This window comes from Martes martes (assembly GCF_963455335.1).
Source record: "Martes martes genome assembly, chromosome: 11".
Classification (NCBI taxonomy): Eukaryota; Metazoa; Chordata; class Mammalia; order Carnivora; family Mustelidae; genus Martes; species Martes martes.
In genome coordinates, this window is record NC_137899.1 from 93,167,886 (window position 1) to 93,187,790 (window position 19,905).

Here is a 19,905-nt window from a genome sequence, read left to right on the forward strand (position 1 = left end):
CAATCTTCCCAAATCCTATTTGATTTAGACTGATAGTAAACTCTTCTTCATTCCCCGAGTTAATGCGAGGCCCAGGAGCAGTTCAGACAAAAGGAGGAAACCGACTGAATGGGGTATTTGGCAAAAGGGAAAAAATCACTAATAAACAGAAGCTGGCTTATTTTATTTCTTCACGCCTGTACTTGCACACTTTACCATAATATAGTAAAAGCTCACAACTGAAAAATCTGATAAAAAAAAACAGCTTCCAATATTCATCAACAAGCTCAAATAATAGTAGAATACTTTTATTTTCAACTAATCACACAACCACGTTCAGACTCTTGTAAGTCATTAGCTACCAGGAGACTTGGCATACACACACATACCCTGAGCGAAGTTTGCAAAATGTAAGATTTAAATGTGCTTGCCCTTAATAGAGCATTGTTCTGGAAATCAGAAGGCCCTCCGAGCCCAGCATTCTGTTGAAATTGCAAACTTCTATTTTCAAGGAATGCACACTCCTACCCACAGTGAGGGCATGGCAACGAGTAGGCACTTACCAGCAATTTTCGATGATTGGCTCTAAGAATAAATGGCTTAATCAGAAGCATCCATGGGACAGAAATCAAGGCCATAATAACAAAGAAACTCTGGACTTCTTGCTGTAAGATCAGAATGGTAAGATCCCATCATTTCAAGGTGATCAGGCAGTGTAACTTATATGATAAATATCATAAATATGGATCATTTTAGTTGTACTTTATTTTGAGAGAGCGAAAGCATGTCAATGTATCCATTCACCTTTATGTTTTGGAATATTCCCATTATAGTCCAGTGGTGCCCAGCGTCAATCCAGGGTGGGCACTGGAAACTGTCTTACTCCTTACTCTTTGAGTACCCCTTGCTATCAACCCACCCCATATGTGAGCAAGAAGTACTCATGAGGCACATTATAAGGGCAACTTGATTTATCCCTTGTCCCGTGGGAATAGTTAGCCCCTGGCCCTGCATGAGAAGTGTGGCAGGCCCCATGACTTCACTGGTTACTCTGTAGTAGCCAAAAGCCCTTGGGTCACTTTAAGTCACAAAGTTGATCTCAATTAGCAATCATATATTCCCAGGACTAGATAATTATCTGTGCTCTGGTGCTCTCTGTCTTTCAAAAAGAAAAAAAAAAAAAAAAACTTCCTCTCAAAAAGAAAAAAAAAGCTTCCTCTCGCTCTCACTGTGGGTGAGTCACCCGCCCGGCTCTGGGGCAGCCATGTTGAACTCTCCCTGGCTGTCTCCCTCACAGCTCCCCTTGGGCTGAGGCAGCAACGGTCTTGATGCTTCTGCTGAAACCTCGAATTCATCTCACCTTATCATCCTGCTACACATTTCCTTTCATGTCTTCATGTCCCCACCTCTTATTATATACCCCCTAGTCACCAGCCTAGAGGAGTGACCCAGAGCTGCTGTTGTCAAAGAACCAGGAAGCCTGGGGAGCTACCAGAAAGGTGTGGTCCCTGGGTGCTCAAGGGGGGGAGGAAAAACGTTTGTTAGGCTTTCAGTTTTCTTCTACTGTTCTTGCCAATCTCTCAGTGAACACCAGGGGACAATTTTTATGCTGGTCGTAACAAGATTCACCCTGCTAACAGCGGGGACATCTTATCTGCTCAGTCTTCTATCCTCCTCCCCTCTGAAATGCGCAGAAGATGGAGGGGAGCCTCAGAAACACACGTCATGCTTGCCAGTTCCTGTGCATGAAGCTACCTCATCACCATCTGTTCATCTTTAGAAAAGGTTTTCCACCTCATGATGTACACAGTAGCCGAAAATTTGTATTTATCTGTTGCTCTTCTTCTTTGATATTCAAACATGGCACCAAGATGGCCACCGCAGTGTTGGGAAGGGTCTGGGTTATCCACTTCCATTGTCTTTTCTAGCTGCATGGTCCCAAAATGAGGTTATGGAAACTTCAAACAGTGTCATGATAATTCATCTTCAAAATAGGGCACAGGAAAACTGGCCAGTTCCCAGTAAGGGTTTTGAAGGGGAAAAAAAGCTGGAAAAACCATTCACTGTGCCAAATTCAGTGCACATTCCAGACCAGATGAGGACTTTAGTCTCTATGAAGGGAGTTAGCACATAAAATAGTTAGTGAGTCTGAGTCCTTTGCCTAAAAGAGAAGACTTGTTTGGGAAATCCAAGGAAACTTTCATTCAGACTCCAGCACTGAGTAAACCAACCTTCCAAATAGGTTTATTTAGTGTTCACAGTCTGGGGTGGTTCGTATACCATTCACTGAGGTATAACAAAAACGTTACAACAGTTAAGTAGGCCACCTCAAAAGAGCTTTCAGTGGTGTAGGTCTTCTCTGATTCTTATCTAAAATCTGAATTATCTTTATTTTTCATAAAAAATGCCCTTCCACAAGGCCTTTTCTCTTCTTCTTGTTTGCTGTTCCCATAAAGCAGGAGAACACAACTAGGACTCAAACACAAGAGGCTACATGTGACCACAGGAGGGACAGAGCATGTCTTCCGTGAGGACATCCAGGGTGAGCAGCCACTGGCAAGTGACAGGAGCAGCAGAGGGTCACATCGGGAAAATAGCCACCAGGACTCAGGAGATACAAGTGCGCCCTCCCTGAGTGACAATCTGCCTTCCCACAGTATCATCAAGTTAGTCACTGGGGGAGGCGAGAGGAAAACTACTTGTGTTACCAAAAGTCACTCATTGCCTGGTTTCTATATCCAGCTCCCATGGAGCATTTATGCTTTTTTAAAATAAAATATCAAGTTGGTAGTGAGGCTGACTTGCTAAGTTGATGATGAATTGCTAGAAGTGGAAGAAAAAGACACGGCAATGCAGTCCAGGTGTTGGGAGGGACAGTTCACAGAAGAAGCACCAAAAGGAAGAAAAGAAGAGAAGGCACCCCGAATCAGCCACGGAAGCTCACAAGAGAGCGTGAGTTTGGGTCTTGGTTTCCCGGGAGCCCCTGCCCACGTGAACAGAGGGACTCGTCTTCTTGACTCTCCAGTTGTCTTTCTTGCCCACCTTAGCGCTTATGTTTAGAATAAAACAGCATTACATCTTAAGGCCCTGTTTAGACCATGTGTAGTTTCAGGCCAATGAATTTGAAGGCCTGGGTTTTTTTCTTTCACCGCAAATGATGGGCAAGCCGATTTTCAATCGCACAGAAATAACCTGTCCCATGTCACCCAAATAGGAGTGGCTGGAGACCGCACCGCCATGTTGCTCTAAGCCCCTGTACATTCACCCACTCTCATAAACACCTTCTGAAACGTGAAGAACCTAACAGCCTGGAGTGGGTGCTAAGATGGCTCAGTCTTGGAAACAACTACTTTCTGCAATACCCATGAGTAGGAGGTGGACGTGACATCCTCAAGAGCCTGAAAGAAGAACAAAAGCGCATCGATACCTGATGTTCGTACAGGGGGGCGTTGGAAGGGTCGTCGTAGTTAAACAGAAACATGTTGATGAAGTGGATGAGGATGCTGGGGGCGCGCTGGGACGCGCGGACGTCGAAGTGGCACCATTTGAAAATGATCATGAAAACCAAGTATCCGAACAGACACAGGATAAAAATCATCTCAGGAACAAACTGCAGAACGATGTTGAGAGTTCTTCTGAAGTATCTGCGGGTGGGAAACACACACAGGAGAGGCGGAACAATGAGGGAACATCAAGAACTAATCATTCGTCCCGAAGCACGAAATGTTCACTTTCACATACCGCATTGACTCCCCAAGCGAGCAGCCATGACGCAGGGATGGAAAAAAGAGGAAGGAAGGATTCGAGAGAACCAGGGTCTGGAAGGTAGAGTCCGAAGCAAAGGGCAGGTCTGCAGGGAGAGCTGGTGGTTTGACCACAGCTTCACGTGCACACCTAGCTCGTATCAACACATCCATGGACACAAAGATATAGAAGGACGACTACAAAGCTTTTTCTCCCAAGACAGAGGTTGGAGAGCTAAGGTTTAAGGGCTAAACTGAGCCCCTCACCTGTTTTTAAACCACACACAAGTTGAAAATGATTTTTACATTTTTAAACATTTGACCGAAAAACTGAAAAGAATGGTTTGTGATAACGATATGCAAAAATTATATGCAATTCAAATTTCCGTGTTCACTACTAAAGTTTTATTAGGACATAGACCCACTCATCCATTGACAGATTGTCTGTGGCAACTTTCATGCTCCAACATCAGGATTGGGTAGTTGTGACAGAGACCATCTGGCCTCCAGAGCCTAAAATATTTATTCTCTGGCCCTCTATAGAAAAAGTTTGTCAGCTCGTGCTCTAAGATACAGAGAGAGTGCCACAAAGCGAAATTGAGGGGCCCCAAGTTAAAATGTCAGAAAGGGCCCCCACTCCCTTTGCTAATTGCAAGAGTTCTCTGAGGGAAAAGGGAGATCTCGCGATAAAACAGGGTTCCTGCGTCATTGAGGTCGGCCTGACACACAATGAAACAAAGGACAGACTGCTCCGGAAAATGCTTTCCGGGATCATCTCTCATTTAATTCTCACGGCCCTTTCAGGGAGGCGACGGTACCAGGGTCACTAGTCCCTAATTGTCACTAGTTGACTCACTAACTATATCTGACTTTTCGAGTAGATCTGCACTGTTGTGAACTTTCAGGTCAGAGGGCACCATGGGGCTGGCTCTGGCCAATGGAACAGAAGTGGTCTGGGTCCCTTCCGAGGGGAAGCTTAAGAGTTCATGTGCAATTGACCACTTTCCATGTTTTCATACATTAGCGCCTTTAGAAAAATAGGTTTGAGAAGTATTCCGGGACAGCCCAAGCGAGAAGCTGCTGCCATTTGGAAGAAATGACATCGAAGAGGATTGAGAATCTGAGGGCAGGTTGGCCCAAAGGTACTTATGACTCCATTTGCCCACTGGTGGGCACTAATCCTGGAAATGGCAGTGACCGAGGCCTTTCAGGTTGGGGGGCTCAAGGTGGTACGGGCTTGCCAGTCCGTTTCTGGACCCTCAAATATTTCAGAGGTGAAAAAATGTCCTCCTACTTGAGTGACCCAGCTCAGGAGAAACAGAGGTCCCACTTCTGCCAAACCAGCTTGTCCTGGCTCAAGCCAAGACATGTGGCAAAGCACTTCCCATAGGAAGAAGGAAACTCTTGCACAAAGGGACGTGGGGCCACACAGGTGGCTCTGTCACTGATCCTCAATGACAGGGTCAGACCAACAGGCAGCAAGTTAATCATGAAAACTTACATGTGATTGAAAAGGCTGAGAATGACACCAAAAACCATCTGGACAATTCCCAGGATAACTGACATCTTCATTTTGTAGGAGTTCAAGAATGTTAGTTTGTTTGAAGCCAAGTTCCAAATCTGGACAGGAAACATGACAAGAACTGCATGAGATCAGAGTCTGGAAGTTCTGTCAGGGGTGACAGCAGGACTTCTCCTGAGGAAGTCACTGTAGGGACCACATTTTCAAATTTCAATCCCATTTAACACATGCATTTTAGGCTCAAAAAAGGAAAAAGAAGAAACCCCTCATCAATGCAACTGTAATGACAAATGTGTCACAACCATCAGTGCCATTAGTGAATCTCCAGTGGCCAGAAGAAAGAAAATCCTCCATGAGTTTTCCTCCTAAGGGAAAAGACATTCTGACCCATTGTGGGGAGCTCTCACACTTGCCTCAGGTCCACTTCTTAGTGGTGGAGATTTCTGGCCCATGAATGTATCCAATCCCTTCTTGGTAACACCACCTTTTACTGTGAATTTCTACAGTGCTTGACATTACAAAGCATCTTCCCGGGTCCATCTCAAGAAGCCACTCTTATAGCCAATATATATTAACACTATGGGCAAGCCATGGTCCCTGCCTTCTCCACGGTCCCTGTTTTAGACAGAGCTGCCAGGCTTGCAAAGAGAGGGACATATGTCCTTGTCCTAAAAAGACTGACACAGAGCAAGCACCCAGAGGGGGATCGGGGGCTGGTCAGGGTTCCACGCTAGCTAATGGCCCCACATCCTCTCCTATATAAATGGTTCAAGTCTTTGCTCTCCACTCCTAACCCCTCCTCAACCCTAGACACATCCCCAGTCCTCCTGCTAGATATGTTCTAAGGGTTTGCTATACTGCACCTCAAAGGTAACAGAGCCAGGAGGTTCATCTCATTCTCCCTCCTACAATAACTTCCTCCTCCAAACTACTTTGCTTCTGTTAAGGGCTCAAAGCCCCCCTGGGCATAGCCTCAGTGCAAATGTACCCTGCCCCTACCCCAGGAATACATACAGGCAGGAACCATCTCTCACTGATTCTCTCTTTACAATGTCCTGAGCAGCTGCCGGCTAGCCAACCACCAAGAAGGCTGCCAGGAAGGCAGGCAAAGGGTCTCCAGTAACAGGTGCCCAGACACCAGAGGCATCTCTACCTCCGCCATCTGCCTAGCATTTCAGCAGCACCAGGCTTGCCCTCCAGTCTCTTTTCCCTTTGCTTGCCTGCTCACCCAGTCCCTACGGGATCCCTCAACATGCTTAGGACCCATTTACCAGCACGCTGTAGACCCAGCCAAATGTGATAAACTTAAAATTAAGTCCAGACACATACTAAGCTCTTTAAATGTACTATCATTTAATTCCAACAAAAACTCTATGATATAAATATAAATACTCCCCTTTATACATAAGAGAATTTTATCTCGGTCTTGGGGAGATTGAGTTCTTTACACATCAAGGAAGAAATACTATTACAGCAAATGGGGTATCGGCCCTACTTACGGACCAAACTCTGTTCTGGGTGTTTTATGCATAAAAATAATTTACTCTTTTGAGCAACCCAGTGAGTTAGAGCTGTTGTCATACCTATTTTGCAGATGAGGAAACAGAGACACAGAGGTGTTAACTTGCTCAAAACCATAGCAAGAAAATAGAAAAGGCAAGATCCATACACAGGCTGTCTGACCCAAGAGCATAGGCTTTAAGCCATTTTGTTATGTTCATTTATTACAAAATATCTACAAACACTTTTACAAAGACCTCTCAGCTCTGACAGCCAAATATTTTGTGATTTGATGCTCAAAAAAGTGTTGCACACAGTCAATAAATGCACCTGTAGAAATTTACATTATGTGAAAAATTCAACCCCTCATTAATAGAAGTGAGTGCTGGGGCACCTGGGTGGCTCAGCCCTTTAGTAACCAACTCTTGGTTTCGGCTCAAGGCATGATCTCCGGGTCATGAGATCGAACCCCAGGTAGGGCTCAACGCTCAGCAAGACATCTGCTTGAGCTTCTCTCCCTCTGCCTCTCCCCCTGCTTGCACATGTGTGCTCTCTTTCTAAAGTGAAAAAATAAATCTTTGGGCGCCTGGGTGGCTCAGTTGGTTAAGCGTCTGCCTTCAGCTCAGTTCATGATCCCAGGGTCCTGAGATCAAGTCCTGCGTCAGGTTCCCTGCTTGGTGGGAGTCTGCTTCTCCCTCACCCTCTCCCTCTCGCCCTCAGCTTGTGCTCTCTTCTTTCTCTCATGCTCTCTCTCTCAAATGAATAAACAAAATCTTTAAAAAAAATTTTTTTTTAAATATGTCAGTGCTAACAGAGGCACAGAGATGTTCTGTTAAAGGGGCTATCTCTGGGGGAGCAGAATTTCCAGAACAGGAGAGAGAACTCTTTCTTTTTTTATACTATTTTGTATTTATTGGATTTTTAATCTCATGTATGCCTTGTTTTGTAATAAAAAGACCAGAAATCTCAAAAATTTCAAAAATAAATGCTACCAGGAAAAAAGTTAATTCTTTTCAACCTCCCACTTCTCTTCCATCCTCCCCTTTTTCCTCCCTAACAGGTGGACAGATGACAAAACCGCTTTCCTGATGGACACCGCAGCCCAGTGTGTTCTGAGCGGTGACGATGCCGTCCTCTGTCTGAGGAGCAGAACCGGGCAGGCAGGATCTGCTGATGAGTCAGGGGTGGGCTGGGAAGCGAAGACAGGACAGTAGCGGCAAAGAGATTCAAAGCCAAGGAAGGTCAACCAGACCCTAGGATCAGCCCACTCTGGACTCATCCACCACCCGCCCTGGCTAATCATGACATTCCTTGGACCACAGAAAAAGTCTTTCAATCCACAAAAATAACAACTTGCATTCGATTTTCGCACTTGCAGTTTACAAGCTTTCAAGGACTTTACCTCTTGGGATAGGCTTACAATGCGAGCGCCTCTAAGTGCAAAGTACAAACAAATCCTGGGTGACGCTTTCTGTCTTCCTAAGGGAAGGGAGGCAGACAAGCCCGGGGAGGACTCGGGGAAACTGAAGAGACGACCCATAGATAGCAGAGTATAGCTTTAGGGCCGGTACTGTTTACTCTTAACTGTCAGCAACCAAAACCGAGGTCCCGAGATCTCTCCCACAAAAAGGGCTTAGAAGAAACATTTATTGAGGGCATCTGCCAAGTTCGGGTCTAGCCCGCTCAAGCTCATCTGGGGCACAAGGCTGCCACCTAGTGGCGGTTATGCGCCGGGCCATCACGCGTGCAGGGCTTCAAGCTAACAGGCCTGGGAGCCTTCTCGAAATCCCTTTGTATCTAAAAGGCTACCTGAGGAAGAGCCTTTGTTTCGCTTGGCTCGAATCCAACTGAGATAGCTATAACCACCACGTAAAAGTTAACGCACCCCTTTTCTTTTTTAAACTGACATCAATTCTATGCGATAAAATAAAGCAAAAATAAGAGTAAATCTACATTTTCCTAGGAAAAGAGGGACGTTACTCATGGCAAGAAAATGCCAGAGCAGGCAACTTGACCAGGATGCTAAATGACTCCTCTAACAGGCATACTTTCCAGGCAACCAAGGGCCTTTGAAAGAAGCAATCATTAACCACCAGGGGTATAAATCATCAGAGAAAGATGTCTGAGCAACTATATGGAAAATGACCCAGGGGCTAGGGAAAGGGTACAGGTAGGACACTTACTTGAGTCCTGCGCAGTGTCATAAAACCCTCAGTATATGTAATTCTATCTCAGCGTAAACTTGTTGATTCGACAGCCCCTGGCACTTTCTTCTCCTCTACCTAGAGATCTTCTCAGCAAGACGTTTTACATGATAAATATTTAACCCGAGAAGACATTATTACCGGATCAATTCCAAATGGGTATGGATTTCCAGAGTACACTCCCGGAATGGCTGGGTCCAGCTGTAAATACGGATTTGTCTCCATTACGTGTGTGCTACAGAGGGAGAAAGGAAAAATAAAAACAAAACCAGTGATTAACTAGAGGTAGGAAAAGTATACAATAGTGTCCTTGGTCATGAACTTGTTAAGCCAATCAAACCCACACTGTTGGTGCACCTCCTCCTTTGGCTCATTCAATCATTCCATGAGTGGCTACTGTGGGCCAAGGATCATGCTGGGTGAAGCTACAGACATTACTGACTGGCCCCTGAGATGCTTCATGGTCTGAGTCGCCAAAGGGCTCCTACCCCGGTGGAGTATTGTAAAAAATAAATAGACAAATAATAACAATAATAGTTAAACCACATCAGAAAATAAGTCAGGCCAGGGATGAAGGAGCATAGAGGAAACAAACCTCAGCCCAAAAACAAGCCTGCAAAACCTCCCCAGAAAGCACGTGGGCTCATCCTGGAGAACTGAACTGGCTTTCACCCATGGGCCCTCATCTCTGTGAAACTTAGCTCTCAAAAGTTGTGGTCCATTGAATGAATGCCTTTTCTTTTTTTAAGATTTTAATTATTTATTTGACAGACAGAGATCACAAGTAGGCAGAGAGGCAGGCAGAGAGAGAGGGGAAGCAGGCGCCCCACTGTGCAGAGAGCCCCACTGTGCAGAGAGCCAGATGCGGGGCTCGATCCCAGGACCCTGAGATCATGACCTGAGCCAAAGGCAGAGGCTTACCCCACTGAGCCACCCAGGCGCCCCCCACTAAAGGCCTTTAAATCAGTCTCCCAACTTGGCTCAGAAGCATGAACATCAGTGGGTAGGGATTTCTTACTCTCTCTGCAAGAGGTGGGTGTGTGTGTGTGTGTGTGTGTGCGCGCACGCACGCGCGTGTATGTGTGTGTGTTTAACAGAGCCCACGTCTATAGAGGGGCCAAGGAGGAGTAGAAATGATGAGGAACAGAGTTTTGGCAACTTTGCGGGGCTACCTAGAAATAGACTCCCTCCCTCCTACAGCCGAGGCGCTAGAGGGCATCAGAGAGCAGCCGGGGGATCCGGAAGCCTGATGGAGCAGCTCAGCCCCTCCAGATGCGTGGAAGCAGCTGTACCCGACTGGCCACTGGCCGTCTCAGACACGCACCCTCCGATGCCCCACCCCCACCCCACCCTACGCTAATGGCATGCGTCAGGGCAAATGGTTGCACCGAACTGGCAGAGACTTGTTTGTGTGTGGACAAAGAAGAAAGTCACCCCAGATGGGAGCCAACAGCGAAGTCACGGTATCTGCTGTTGAACGTAAACAAGTTCACAGAACACCAACACCAGACAAAGCCATCCTGGGACCAGGCTGGATGCAGACACAAACAAGACCAACCCTCAATCATATCTGATATCAAAATATGGACATAGAAAAACAAGGACAATGCCCAAACCACAAAAATGACCAAATGTTGCCCTCCTCCTCTGGGGAGCCAGCCCCCGGGATCCCTTTCCCACGCCCTCTTGCTGATCGGCTCAAGCCCTCCACTGGTCCACCACGTCCCCTGTGTCAGTAAACTCAGTCTGGGGGACGACGGCAGGCTTCTGGTGGTCTTGGGCTGACGAGCATTGTGACAGTGCCCCCGGTCAACTGTCGGGGAAACAAGCCCAAGACCCGGCTTGTGACTGGTGACCGAAATTCACTTGCTGGGTCCTCTACCGCTCTGATGGATGACGGCAATTCTCGTGTGTCTCTCGGTCAATGAGGTCCCGCTTCACACAGTCAGTGCCTGGGCACGTGGCTGAGCAGCCCTTAGACTGGGCTTGGCCTCCAGGAGCCTTGAATTGAGCCAGAGGTCATTCACACGTGCATAAAAGAACATTCCAGCCCACATTTGCAGAGTGACAAAAAGCCAGACTCAGACCTCTCCCAGTCACACTCCTGGGCAAATGAGATTTCATATTGGTGGTTTGGAGAAATGATGCTGATTCAACATGTTTCAGAGTCCATCGTTATGCTTAGGAATTTTCATCTAAAGAGCAAAACTAAGTAATTTGCCTTTAAATCTATGAAAGCTTTGTTCTCCTAGGCGTCTCATCAGAGTACTAATTGTAAAACAAAAACAAAAACCCTTGTCAATAGAGCCATCTGTAATTCCGGAAAATATCTTAATCTTCATTTTAATTCATACATTGTTTGTTTGTTTAACATTCCTGTCCTCCACCACAAGGAACTTAGACCCAGCAGAGAAGCTAAAGGGACACACTGACCCCCCATGACACAGCCATCCACACTCTTACCATCCGTCCAAGCTGTGGTTTGTGGGCATTGAGAGAGCTCCCGGGTCTCTCTCTTCTGCACCCATGTTCTCACCAGCTACCCCACCCCCACCCATGCCGCCCTACCCGCCCTCCTCACCTCGTCACCCATCAGGCAAACACAGGGAACCACTTTTGCAAAACTAGCCATACCCTCCTTTGCTTTTGATGTTGAATCAAGCTGCTCTGAAGCTGTCAAAGAAAACGCCCTTCAGGTGAGTCTGGGACCTTGAACATGGGGAACCAATAATTTATATAGTTCAACACCCACGTAAGCCTTCTCTCCTCAGCACCTAGATGCCCTAATTTCACTGTTTTCAATTCTTCAAAGACCTCCTTCTCCTCCGGGGAACTTGGCTTCTGTGACTGATACCAAGATGCCCCGTTTTTACCTGCTCTACCGTTAGCTTTCACGGTAACACTGTGCACTCCGTGCTCTAGAGTTAACTGAAATTTTAAAAACTATTTCCATGTTTTACAGTTACCAGTCCAGTTACTGAGGGGTGGGTTTGAGGTCTCTCGCTCAGGAGGTAAAATGGAGTTCTTTGTTGCCACTGAGGCCACCCGGACCCATGTCACTCTATAAACTTACTTCCACGTGCCGTTTCTGAACATGGGCCGGACACTCCAAGAAGAGCCAAAGATGTTGAAAGACTTGGAGAAGCAGTCGTTGTAAATCAAGCCCGTGTAGATGGAGAAGATGCCCATGAGGAGGATCAGATAGCGTCCATGGAAGAAGGTGTTCCAGATCTGGCCTCAGGGAGACAGAGAAGATGACGGTCAATGGGCTTGGCACCAGATCCCGGGGGTGGGAAGTATGTTACCAGATGTCTCCAACAGCACTGGAAATAGTCCTGGCAAGGTATGCAGGCCCTACACAGAGGGGCCATGGGACGAGGCAACATCAAAGTGATCCAAATGGAGTACACACATCATTTTCCGGAGCTTCTATCCAAGAATCAGGAAAGTCCTAGACTGGAAATTGTTATTATGGAAGCAAAGCCATATAAGTGCCACATTCTTGAAGTGATCGTTGGTTAGGAAACATAACTGAGGCACAAGCTGAGGCCTCCCGTGTCAGGGAAGGGACATGACAGTGGGCAGCCATTGTCTCAAGTGCTTCTAGAAGACAAGCGCAGAGCAGGACTCATATGGCAGCTCAATTTCACGGCAAGTCAAATCCACACTCATTTCGGGTCTTGTCATTATAAAATCGAGTCTCTGTCCAAGCACATTCCCTAGGAAGACTCAAATGCTTTCTATAATACGGAACGATGTGGGTTGATCATTCTCAGACCTGTTCAAGTGTATCTTTGGGACGTCAAATATTTATTATAGGCAACTACAGTTGTTAAAATGCTGGTCATGCAGAACTCTACTGGCCAGGAGTGGATTTTCCGACTAAGCTTGCTGATGATTAACCCACTGTGACATCGCTGAACTAGCTCTAGTTAAGACAACTTGTAATGAAAGTTTGTAGATATTCGCAAAATGCAGAACACAGCTAAAGGCATGTTTCCAGCTTATAAAATGTATTACAGTGAACATAACATGACCCTAACTTGGAAGACTGTAGACTCTTGAGTTGTCTCAACCTTCACAACACCGAGAAGTCACTTCACAAAAGGTGTGGACACTTCAAGTGTCAAAGGAAGATGTAATAGTCAGGGTTTCTTGGTGTTTCATAAGAACATGGTCATGGGCTGATTGCGGGAGAAGGGATCGGCCATGAAAAAAATATTTGTTTTTTTTGGTTTTTTTTTTTTAGAGAGATAGAGAGCATGCGTGCTAGGGAGGGGAAGACAGAGAATCCCAAGCAGATTCCCCATGGAGTGCAGGCCCAACGTGGGGCTCAATCCCAGGACCCTGAGATCATGACCTGAGCTGAAATCAAGAGTCAGACCCCCAACTGACTGTACTGACAAGGTGCCCTAGAAAAAATATTTGTGGTATTAAAAAAAAAAAAAAGAAGGCCACAAATTAATATGCACTATTTGATCCCAGTTTTAAAAAACTGTGTACAAGCACAGAAAAAATTGGAATGATGCATAAAAACATTAGTTGTGATTTTCTCTAGGTAGTTGAATTTTTGTATTTTTTCCCAATTTTTAAAAAAAAAACATATAATGCTTTTACAATCAGAGGGGGAAAATCAATGTTAGGAGAAAAAACTTAAAAATAAGATCAATGCCTTGTCAAGCAATGTACAAAAAACAAAAATGCTGAAAGGAACCACACCACACCAGCCAAAGCACTGAGCTTTGGACAGGAATTTCTGTGTTAGATTTTGGCCCTTTTCCACTCTCTGTCTTCTGCTTTTCGTAAAATATGTTGTTTCTATGGTGAAAACAACGTACACATTGTTCATATTCTACTTATTACCTCAAGAAAATGAGGCAGGATATTCAATGGACACCCACCTCATTGTTCGTCTTCTGAGAGAGCAAGTGTCTCTCATTCAGGACCATCCAAAGGGCTGCCAGTAGCATCACGATCCCATGACCACAGTCTCCAAACATCACGGCGAACAGGAAGGGGAAAGTGATGATGGTATAGGGAGCTGTAGAAGCGAGACCCACAACAGCCTGAGTCCTTCCCACAGCCACTGCGTCCCCATCAAAGATCTGTCAATCACGTTCCATGCCGCACAAGCTGGTTCCCCTGTAGCTTTCTGGTTTTGTCTTCCCTCCCCATCCCCAATCCCAGCACTTGCTTAGCTACCACAGACATCAGCTCATTGATGTCAGCATTATTATTCCCCATTTAAAAATGAGCTGAGTTTTCAAGATCACAAAATTTAATGGGATTTAAAACCAGTTTCCTGAGCGGGGGCGGGGGGGGGGAGACACTGGGTGGCTCCGTTGGCTAAGTGTCCAACTCTTGATTTCAGCTCAGGTCATGATCTCAGGATGGTGAGATCAAGCCTGGAGTCAGGCTGGGCATGGAGCCTGCTTAAGAGTCTCTATCCTTCCCTCTCCCTCTCTCCCTCCTGCCTGCTCTAAAAAAATAAACAATAAAACCACTTTTCTGTCTCTGAGTGTTTTGTATACTATTCTACTACCATTTTTTGTCCGTTTCTTCAGCATCCACAAGCACCAGGCACTTCTAGCAGTTACTCACAGGATACCCAACCTATGCAGCCCCTGCATTACAGGTCACAAGATTAGGACACAGGCTGGAGGAGAAGAGAGTTGTGGACGACATGGCTGAAGGGCAGCTGGTCTACCTCTTTGTTTTTACAGACCAGGCAACCAACATCACCATAGCTTATAGCACTAAGAATCCAGTCTTCTGATTCCAAGTCCTGTGTGTTCTCATCTCACCCACAAGACAGCTACAGGTCTGTGAAGATGCTGAGACATGACGCTCAGTGAACTGGTTAAGGGAAAAGGAACAGAACTTGACTGCCTCATCAAGGTATGGTTTAAGGGAGAACAGGTGAAATCTTGACCAAGAACAAAGCTTTCTCTAATTGTCATTAATGCAAGACAACACAGGACATCAGGGAGCGAGACAAGATTGTAGGGATGTCACACTTATAAGCAATTCACCTCCTCTGCCACCTAAGGGGTCAACCTTACCCACTTTTCATTTTCAAGCTGTCCCATTATTCAATGTATCAGACCCGTTACCTGGGTTTATTTCCCGGTAACTGCCCACACCATATGCATCTACAATATTCTGGAAGCCGGCCGTGAATTTATTGGTCCTGTTAAATGTGGGAGGAGCTGTTTTAGACTGCACTGCGGTCAGGATGGGGACCATGGAGGAGCCACTTAGTTCCTACAAAAAAAAAAAATATTGACAAAAATGTAAGAAAGAGAGCTTCGAGCTGAGTGTCAGCACGTGGATCACAGTCCGATTTGTGCCATCCTTTAAAGGTGAACTTGGGACGATTTCTTGACCTCTGTGAGACCCATGACCACATCTGTAAAAGTGAATACCTTCCTAATACTTATCTAATTTATCCGACAGGAGAGTCGTCAAAGCAAGTTGAGTTCTGGCCATTCCCATTCTCCTGCTCCTGCAAACGGACCTGTTGAGTGCAGTTCTGGGTCCTCTACTTTTCCGTTCTCTCTGCTCACTCCCTCAAGAGTTTATCCACTTTCCTAATTCTTTCCCATTCTTCCAAATGGCCCTGACCCTCCTCTGAATTCTGTTTTAACTACCTGCCCAGGCTTTCAAATTCTCATGGCCCAGCAACCCCACAGAATCCAGGAGCCTAAAACCAAACTCATCAACTTGTCCCAAAGCCAGGTCCTCCGTTGGCCTCAATGTTCCTTCAGCGGACTCCGTTCTCCAGATCCCTGAGCCTCTGGAATCATCAGACGTGTCCTTTCTCCTGGTTCAATCACTCCGTGAATCGATCACCAAATCTTGCTGCTTGTCCCTTTCAAGTCTCTCTTCTTCTTGCTCCCATCCCTACCAGCCTAGCCCCGAGCCTCACCGTCCTCCTCTGTCTCTCTCCCTTCCATGTATCCTGTCCTTCAGACAGTGCAATCCTTCTTTGATGAAAGAAAACAGAGAAGACTGCTTCAGTCATGCTACCCGCCTACACAAAAATCTTCCAAGGCCTCTTTACCTAAAGAATGAAATCAAAATTCTTCCGTTTTGGGGCGCCTGGGTGGCTCAGTGGGTTAAAGCCTCTGTCTTCGGCTCAGGTCATGATCCCAGGGTCCTGGGATTGAGCCCCACATCAGGCTCTCTGCTCGGCAGGGAGCCTGCTTTCCCCTCTCTTTCTGCCTGCCTCTCTGCCTACTCGTGATCTCTGTCTGTGAAATAAATAAATAAAATCTTTAAAAAAAAAATTCTTCAGTTCTGTAATCAAGACTTCTTCCCAATATTGACTTAGACTCTCTTCGCACCTCCACCCCCATACTTCCTTTCTAAAATACAAACTGGATTGTGTCGCTCCAGCATGGGAATAAAATCAGACCTCTTGTGCCACTAGAAGTCCTTCAGGACCACGCCGCAGCCTCTCCCTGATCTTCCTCCCATTCTTCCTCCCATTCTTTAAGCTGGCTGTACCCTCTCTCCAGCCAGAAACCTGCTCACTGATCACCCTCCCATGGTTCAGCCCAGACACCGCATCCTCCAAGAAGCACCACTGCCCTTCCCAGTCTGAGTGACACGCTCTTCTTAAGTGCCCCACTGGGTCATTATTGGAGTATGATACGGGGACATTCAAATCCCGCCTCCTGGCTCCAGGACCAGGATCAAGTTACTTCTACTTTCTGTGCCTCAGTTTCCTCATTGTACAACGGGGATAAAGATAGCCCCTACCTCCTAATCCAATCCCATCTCAAGGCCTTTACTTGCAGCCCCTCCAGCTGGAAAGCTCTCCCTCCTCTTGCTCCAAGCCAACTGCTCAGAGGGGCCCTCTCCAGTTACAGTCGTTGAATGGTATTACAGGACTTACAATTCCAAGGGCCACCTTGACATCTTCCAGTCTCACAGGGTCCCAAAGGCCAAGCCATGAGTTCCTCTGCCCCCACTGGATTCGCCAGCCACCAAGCAGGAAGGGCTCCCCAGCCAGCTCGCTCTCCCATGGGCCAGACCAGCTGCACCCTGCCTAGTCCTCCACCTCCCTACCACCCCAGAAATAAACTCAAACAATCTCCTCACGTCCTTGCATGGAAACGAGGGCCCCTTCTTCTTGCAGGAGGCTGCCCCGCATCACCCCTGCTGGCTCATTCTGCCCCCAGTGCAAGCCCCAAGTACAACCTCCATGTGGCCGTGTGCAGCGTGTGCTGTCCTCCTCCCCTGGGCTCTAAGTGCACGGGACTCACCAGCTTCTGCCAGTCTCGTGTGTCCAGGAACAGGTGATGTGTGCTTGGCCATCGGACACCATTCCCTTCTTCCCCAACAGGGTGAGTAGGTGATCAGAGCAAAGCCTCCCTCCCCTCCCCTCCCCTCCCCTCCCCTCCCCATCCTCCCCCGTCCCCCGCTTTCCTGCCTGCTCACCACCATGGCTGCCTGAAATCACACTAGTTATGGATATGCTTACTATCTGTCTTCCTTTCTAGAAAGTCTGTCGGAGAAGGGTCTTGTTCTGCCCACCTGGCCCTAGATCTGTTCCCGGGGCACAGTGACCATCAGCCGAGGTGAAGGACGAAGGCTGTGACCCCCACTAGTGCTGAGCACAGCTGTGGGCACACAGTGAGCACAGTTGTCTGGTTATTTGTCTTTCCAGCCAGGCTGTGACCTTCGTGAGGGAACAGACGGACCCACATCACCTGGATTGTGGAATCTACAGTCACAACCCGCAGAGTGACTGGCACCTCAGTGGCCAATACGCACTTGCTGAAGATCAAAGAAATGTTGACTATTGGCCTGAAAAGGAATTTCTGATCGATGCCCAGTCCTGGGTTGAGAACTAAAGTTGCGTAGATGAGGGAGACAGTCCTTGGGAGGTTCGTGGGACGTGGGAGGCTGAGAGCCTCTGAGTGCCTGAGGGGGCACTGCTGAGGCTGTCCGTGACACATCCGTCCCCTTCCCCGCTCCTTCTGCCACTCACCATGCCTTGCTCCAACGCCCTCTTGATGCGCCCGGTGTCCGCCACTGGGAACCAGATCTCGGCGATGGCACACTGCTGGGTGACGTCGATGTTGCACATGTTCAGGATGTGGTAAATGGCCTTCATCTTCTGCACTTTGATGGCCCAGGAGTGCCAGTTGGCAGCTGCTTCTTGCAGGAGGCGCTGGCGGTGAGACTCTGTTTGTGTGATGACCTGGACCGGGAACAACACACAGAGAAACAAGGAACACTCACGCGGAGCTCTGGCACTGTGGCAAGTTGGAAATCCTCCGCCATCTTGTCTCCTCCCGCCCCGGGCTCCCTCCTCTGGCCTGCCGCCCTTCCCCACCGTCTACCCTCATGAGCAGTTTATCTTCCCCTGTTGAGGTTAAAATGCTTGGGCAAAGACTGTATCTTCTTTTTCTTCTAAATTCCTCATAGTACTATTTGTCCTGGATTGAACTGTGTCCCCAGAAAAGGATATGTCCTAACCCCTGGTAACTATGAACGTGACCTTATTTGGAAACATGGTCTTTGCTGATGCAATTAACGTGAGGTCATACTGGAGTAGGGTGGGCCCTAACCAACATGATTGGTGCCCTTATAAGAAATTTGTACATCTAGGGGCGCCCAGGTGGCTCAGCCAGTTAAGCATCCGACTCTTGGTCTCAACTCCAGTCTTGATCTCAGGGTTGTGAGTTCGAGCCCCATACCGGGTTCCATTAAAAAAAAAAAAAAAAGTAGGGGTGCCTTGGTGGCTCAGTGAGTTAAAGCCTCTGCCTTCAGCTCAGGTCATGATCCCAGGGTCCTGGGATTGAGCCCCGCATTGGGCTCTCTGCTCGGCAGGGAGCCTGTTCCCCCTCCACCCCACCCCACCTGCCTCTCTGCCTACTTGTGATCTCTGTCTGTCAAATAAATAAATAAAATCTTAAAAAAAAAAAAAAAGGTAGAAATTTGGACATCTAGAGACACAGGGAAGAATGTCTTGTGTGATTCAGGCAGAGACTAGAGTGATGTATCTACAAACCAAGGAACGCCAAGGATGGTTAACAACCACCAGACACGAGGGGGGTGTCTTATTCTATTCGGGCTGCTATCATACAACACCATACTGGGTGGCTTGAACAACAAAAATGTATTATTCGCAGTTCCAGAAGCTGGAAGTCTGAGATCAGGGTCTACCGTCATGGTTAGACAAGGATCTTCTTGGGTTGCAGACTTCAAATTCTATCCTCACATGGTAGAAGGGGCAAGCATGCTCTCCGGGGCCTCTTTTATCAGGACACTAATCCCATTCATGAGAGCTCAACCCTCATGACCTAATCACCTCCAAAGGCCTCACCTCCAAAGAGCATCGCCTAGAACACTAGGTTTATAACATATGAGTTTGGGAGTGGGGGCGACACGCATTGGGACCATAGCAGAACAGGGGAGGGAGGATCCCTTCCTAGAGCCTTCAGAGAAGAGGGGCTCTGCTAACACCTGGATTTCAGACTTCAAGCCTCCAGATCTGTGAGAAAATAAATTTCTGTTGTTGTAAGCCCCCCAGTTTATGGTAATTTGTTACAGCAGCCCTGGGAAATTAATACATCTATCAAAATGCTTTATATATATAATGTCTTCGATAAACGGCCAGTGAATTAATGAAGGAGGGAATGGAAGATTTTGCCCACAAAGAACTTATTGAATGGGATTCATTTCTGATTAGTGCTACCACTGTACCCGTCTCAGCAACCTTCACCAGTAGCGCCCCAGGTCATACTCAACAGGAACATGAGTGTGGAGTAACTTCTTTTCCTCATGAAACTCTCATAAAATCTAGTATGGAGTGTTTGGGGAAAGAAGTTCAAGGGTAATTGCGTTAGGGAACCAACAATCTCCTTGACAAGTGACAAGGAAGGACTAGAGGGGATTAAGGAAATTAAGCACAGATTTTTCCCGGAAGGCAAAGATGTCTTAT

The 19,905-nt window shown here is 47.1% G+C and overlaps 1 protein-coding gene across 2 annotated transcripts in view; it reads right to left on the reverse strand.

Annotated features, from left to right (window-relative positions):
* ATP6V0A4 (ATPase H+ transporting V0 subunit a4) overlaps positions 1–19,905 on the reverse strand; it is a 76,271-nt gene that overhangs the window by 20,652 nt on the left and 35,714 nt on the right. For both annotated transcript variants that reach the window (XM_080818290.1, XM_080818289.1), the window contains 8 exons: positions 17,947–18,159; positions 15,062–15,212; positions 13,850–13,989; positions 12,022–12,179; positions 9,090–9,183; positions 5,224–5,342; positions 3,407–3,623; positions 543–644 (listed from right to left, as the gene is read on the reverse strand). In XM_080818290.1, the coding sequence (XP_080674416.1) occupies positions 543–644; positions 3,407–3,623; positions 5,224–5,342; positions 9,090–9,183; positions 12,022–12,179; positions 13,850–13,989; positions 15,062–15,212; positions 17,947–18,159 (1,194 nt within the window). The remainder of the gene's footprint in view (positions 1–542; positions 645–3,406; positions 3,624–5,223; positions 5,343–9,089; positions 9,184–12,021; positions 12,180–13,849; positions 13,990–15,061; positions 15,213–17,946; positions 18,160–19,905) is intronic.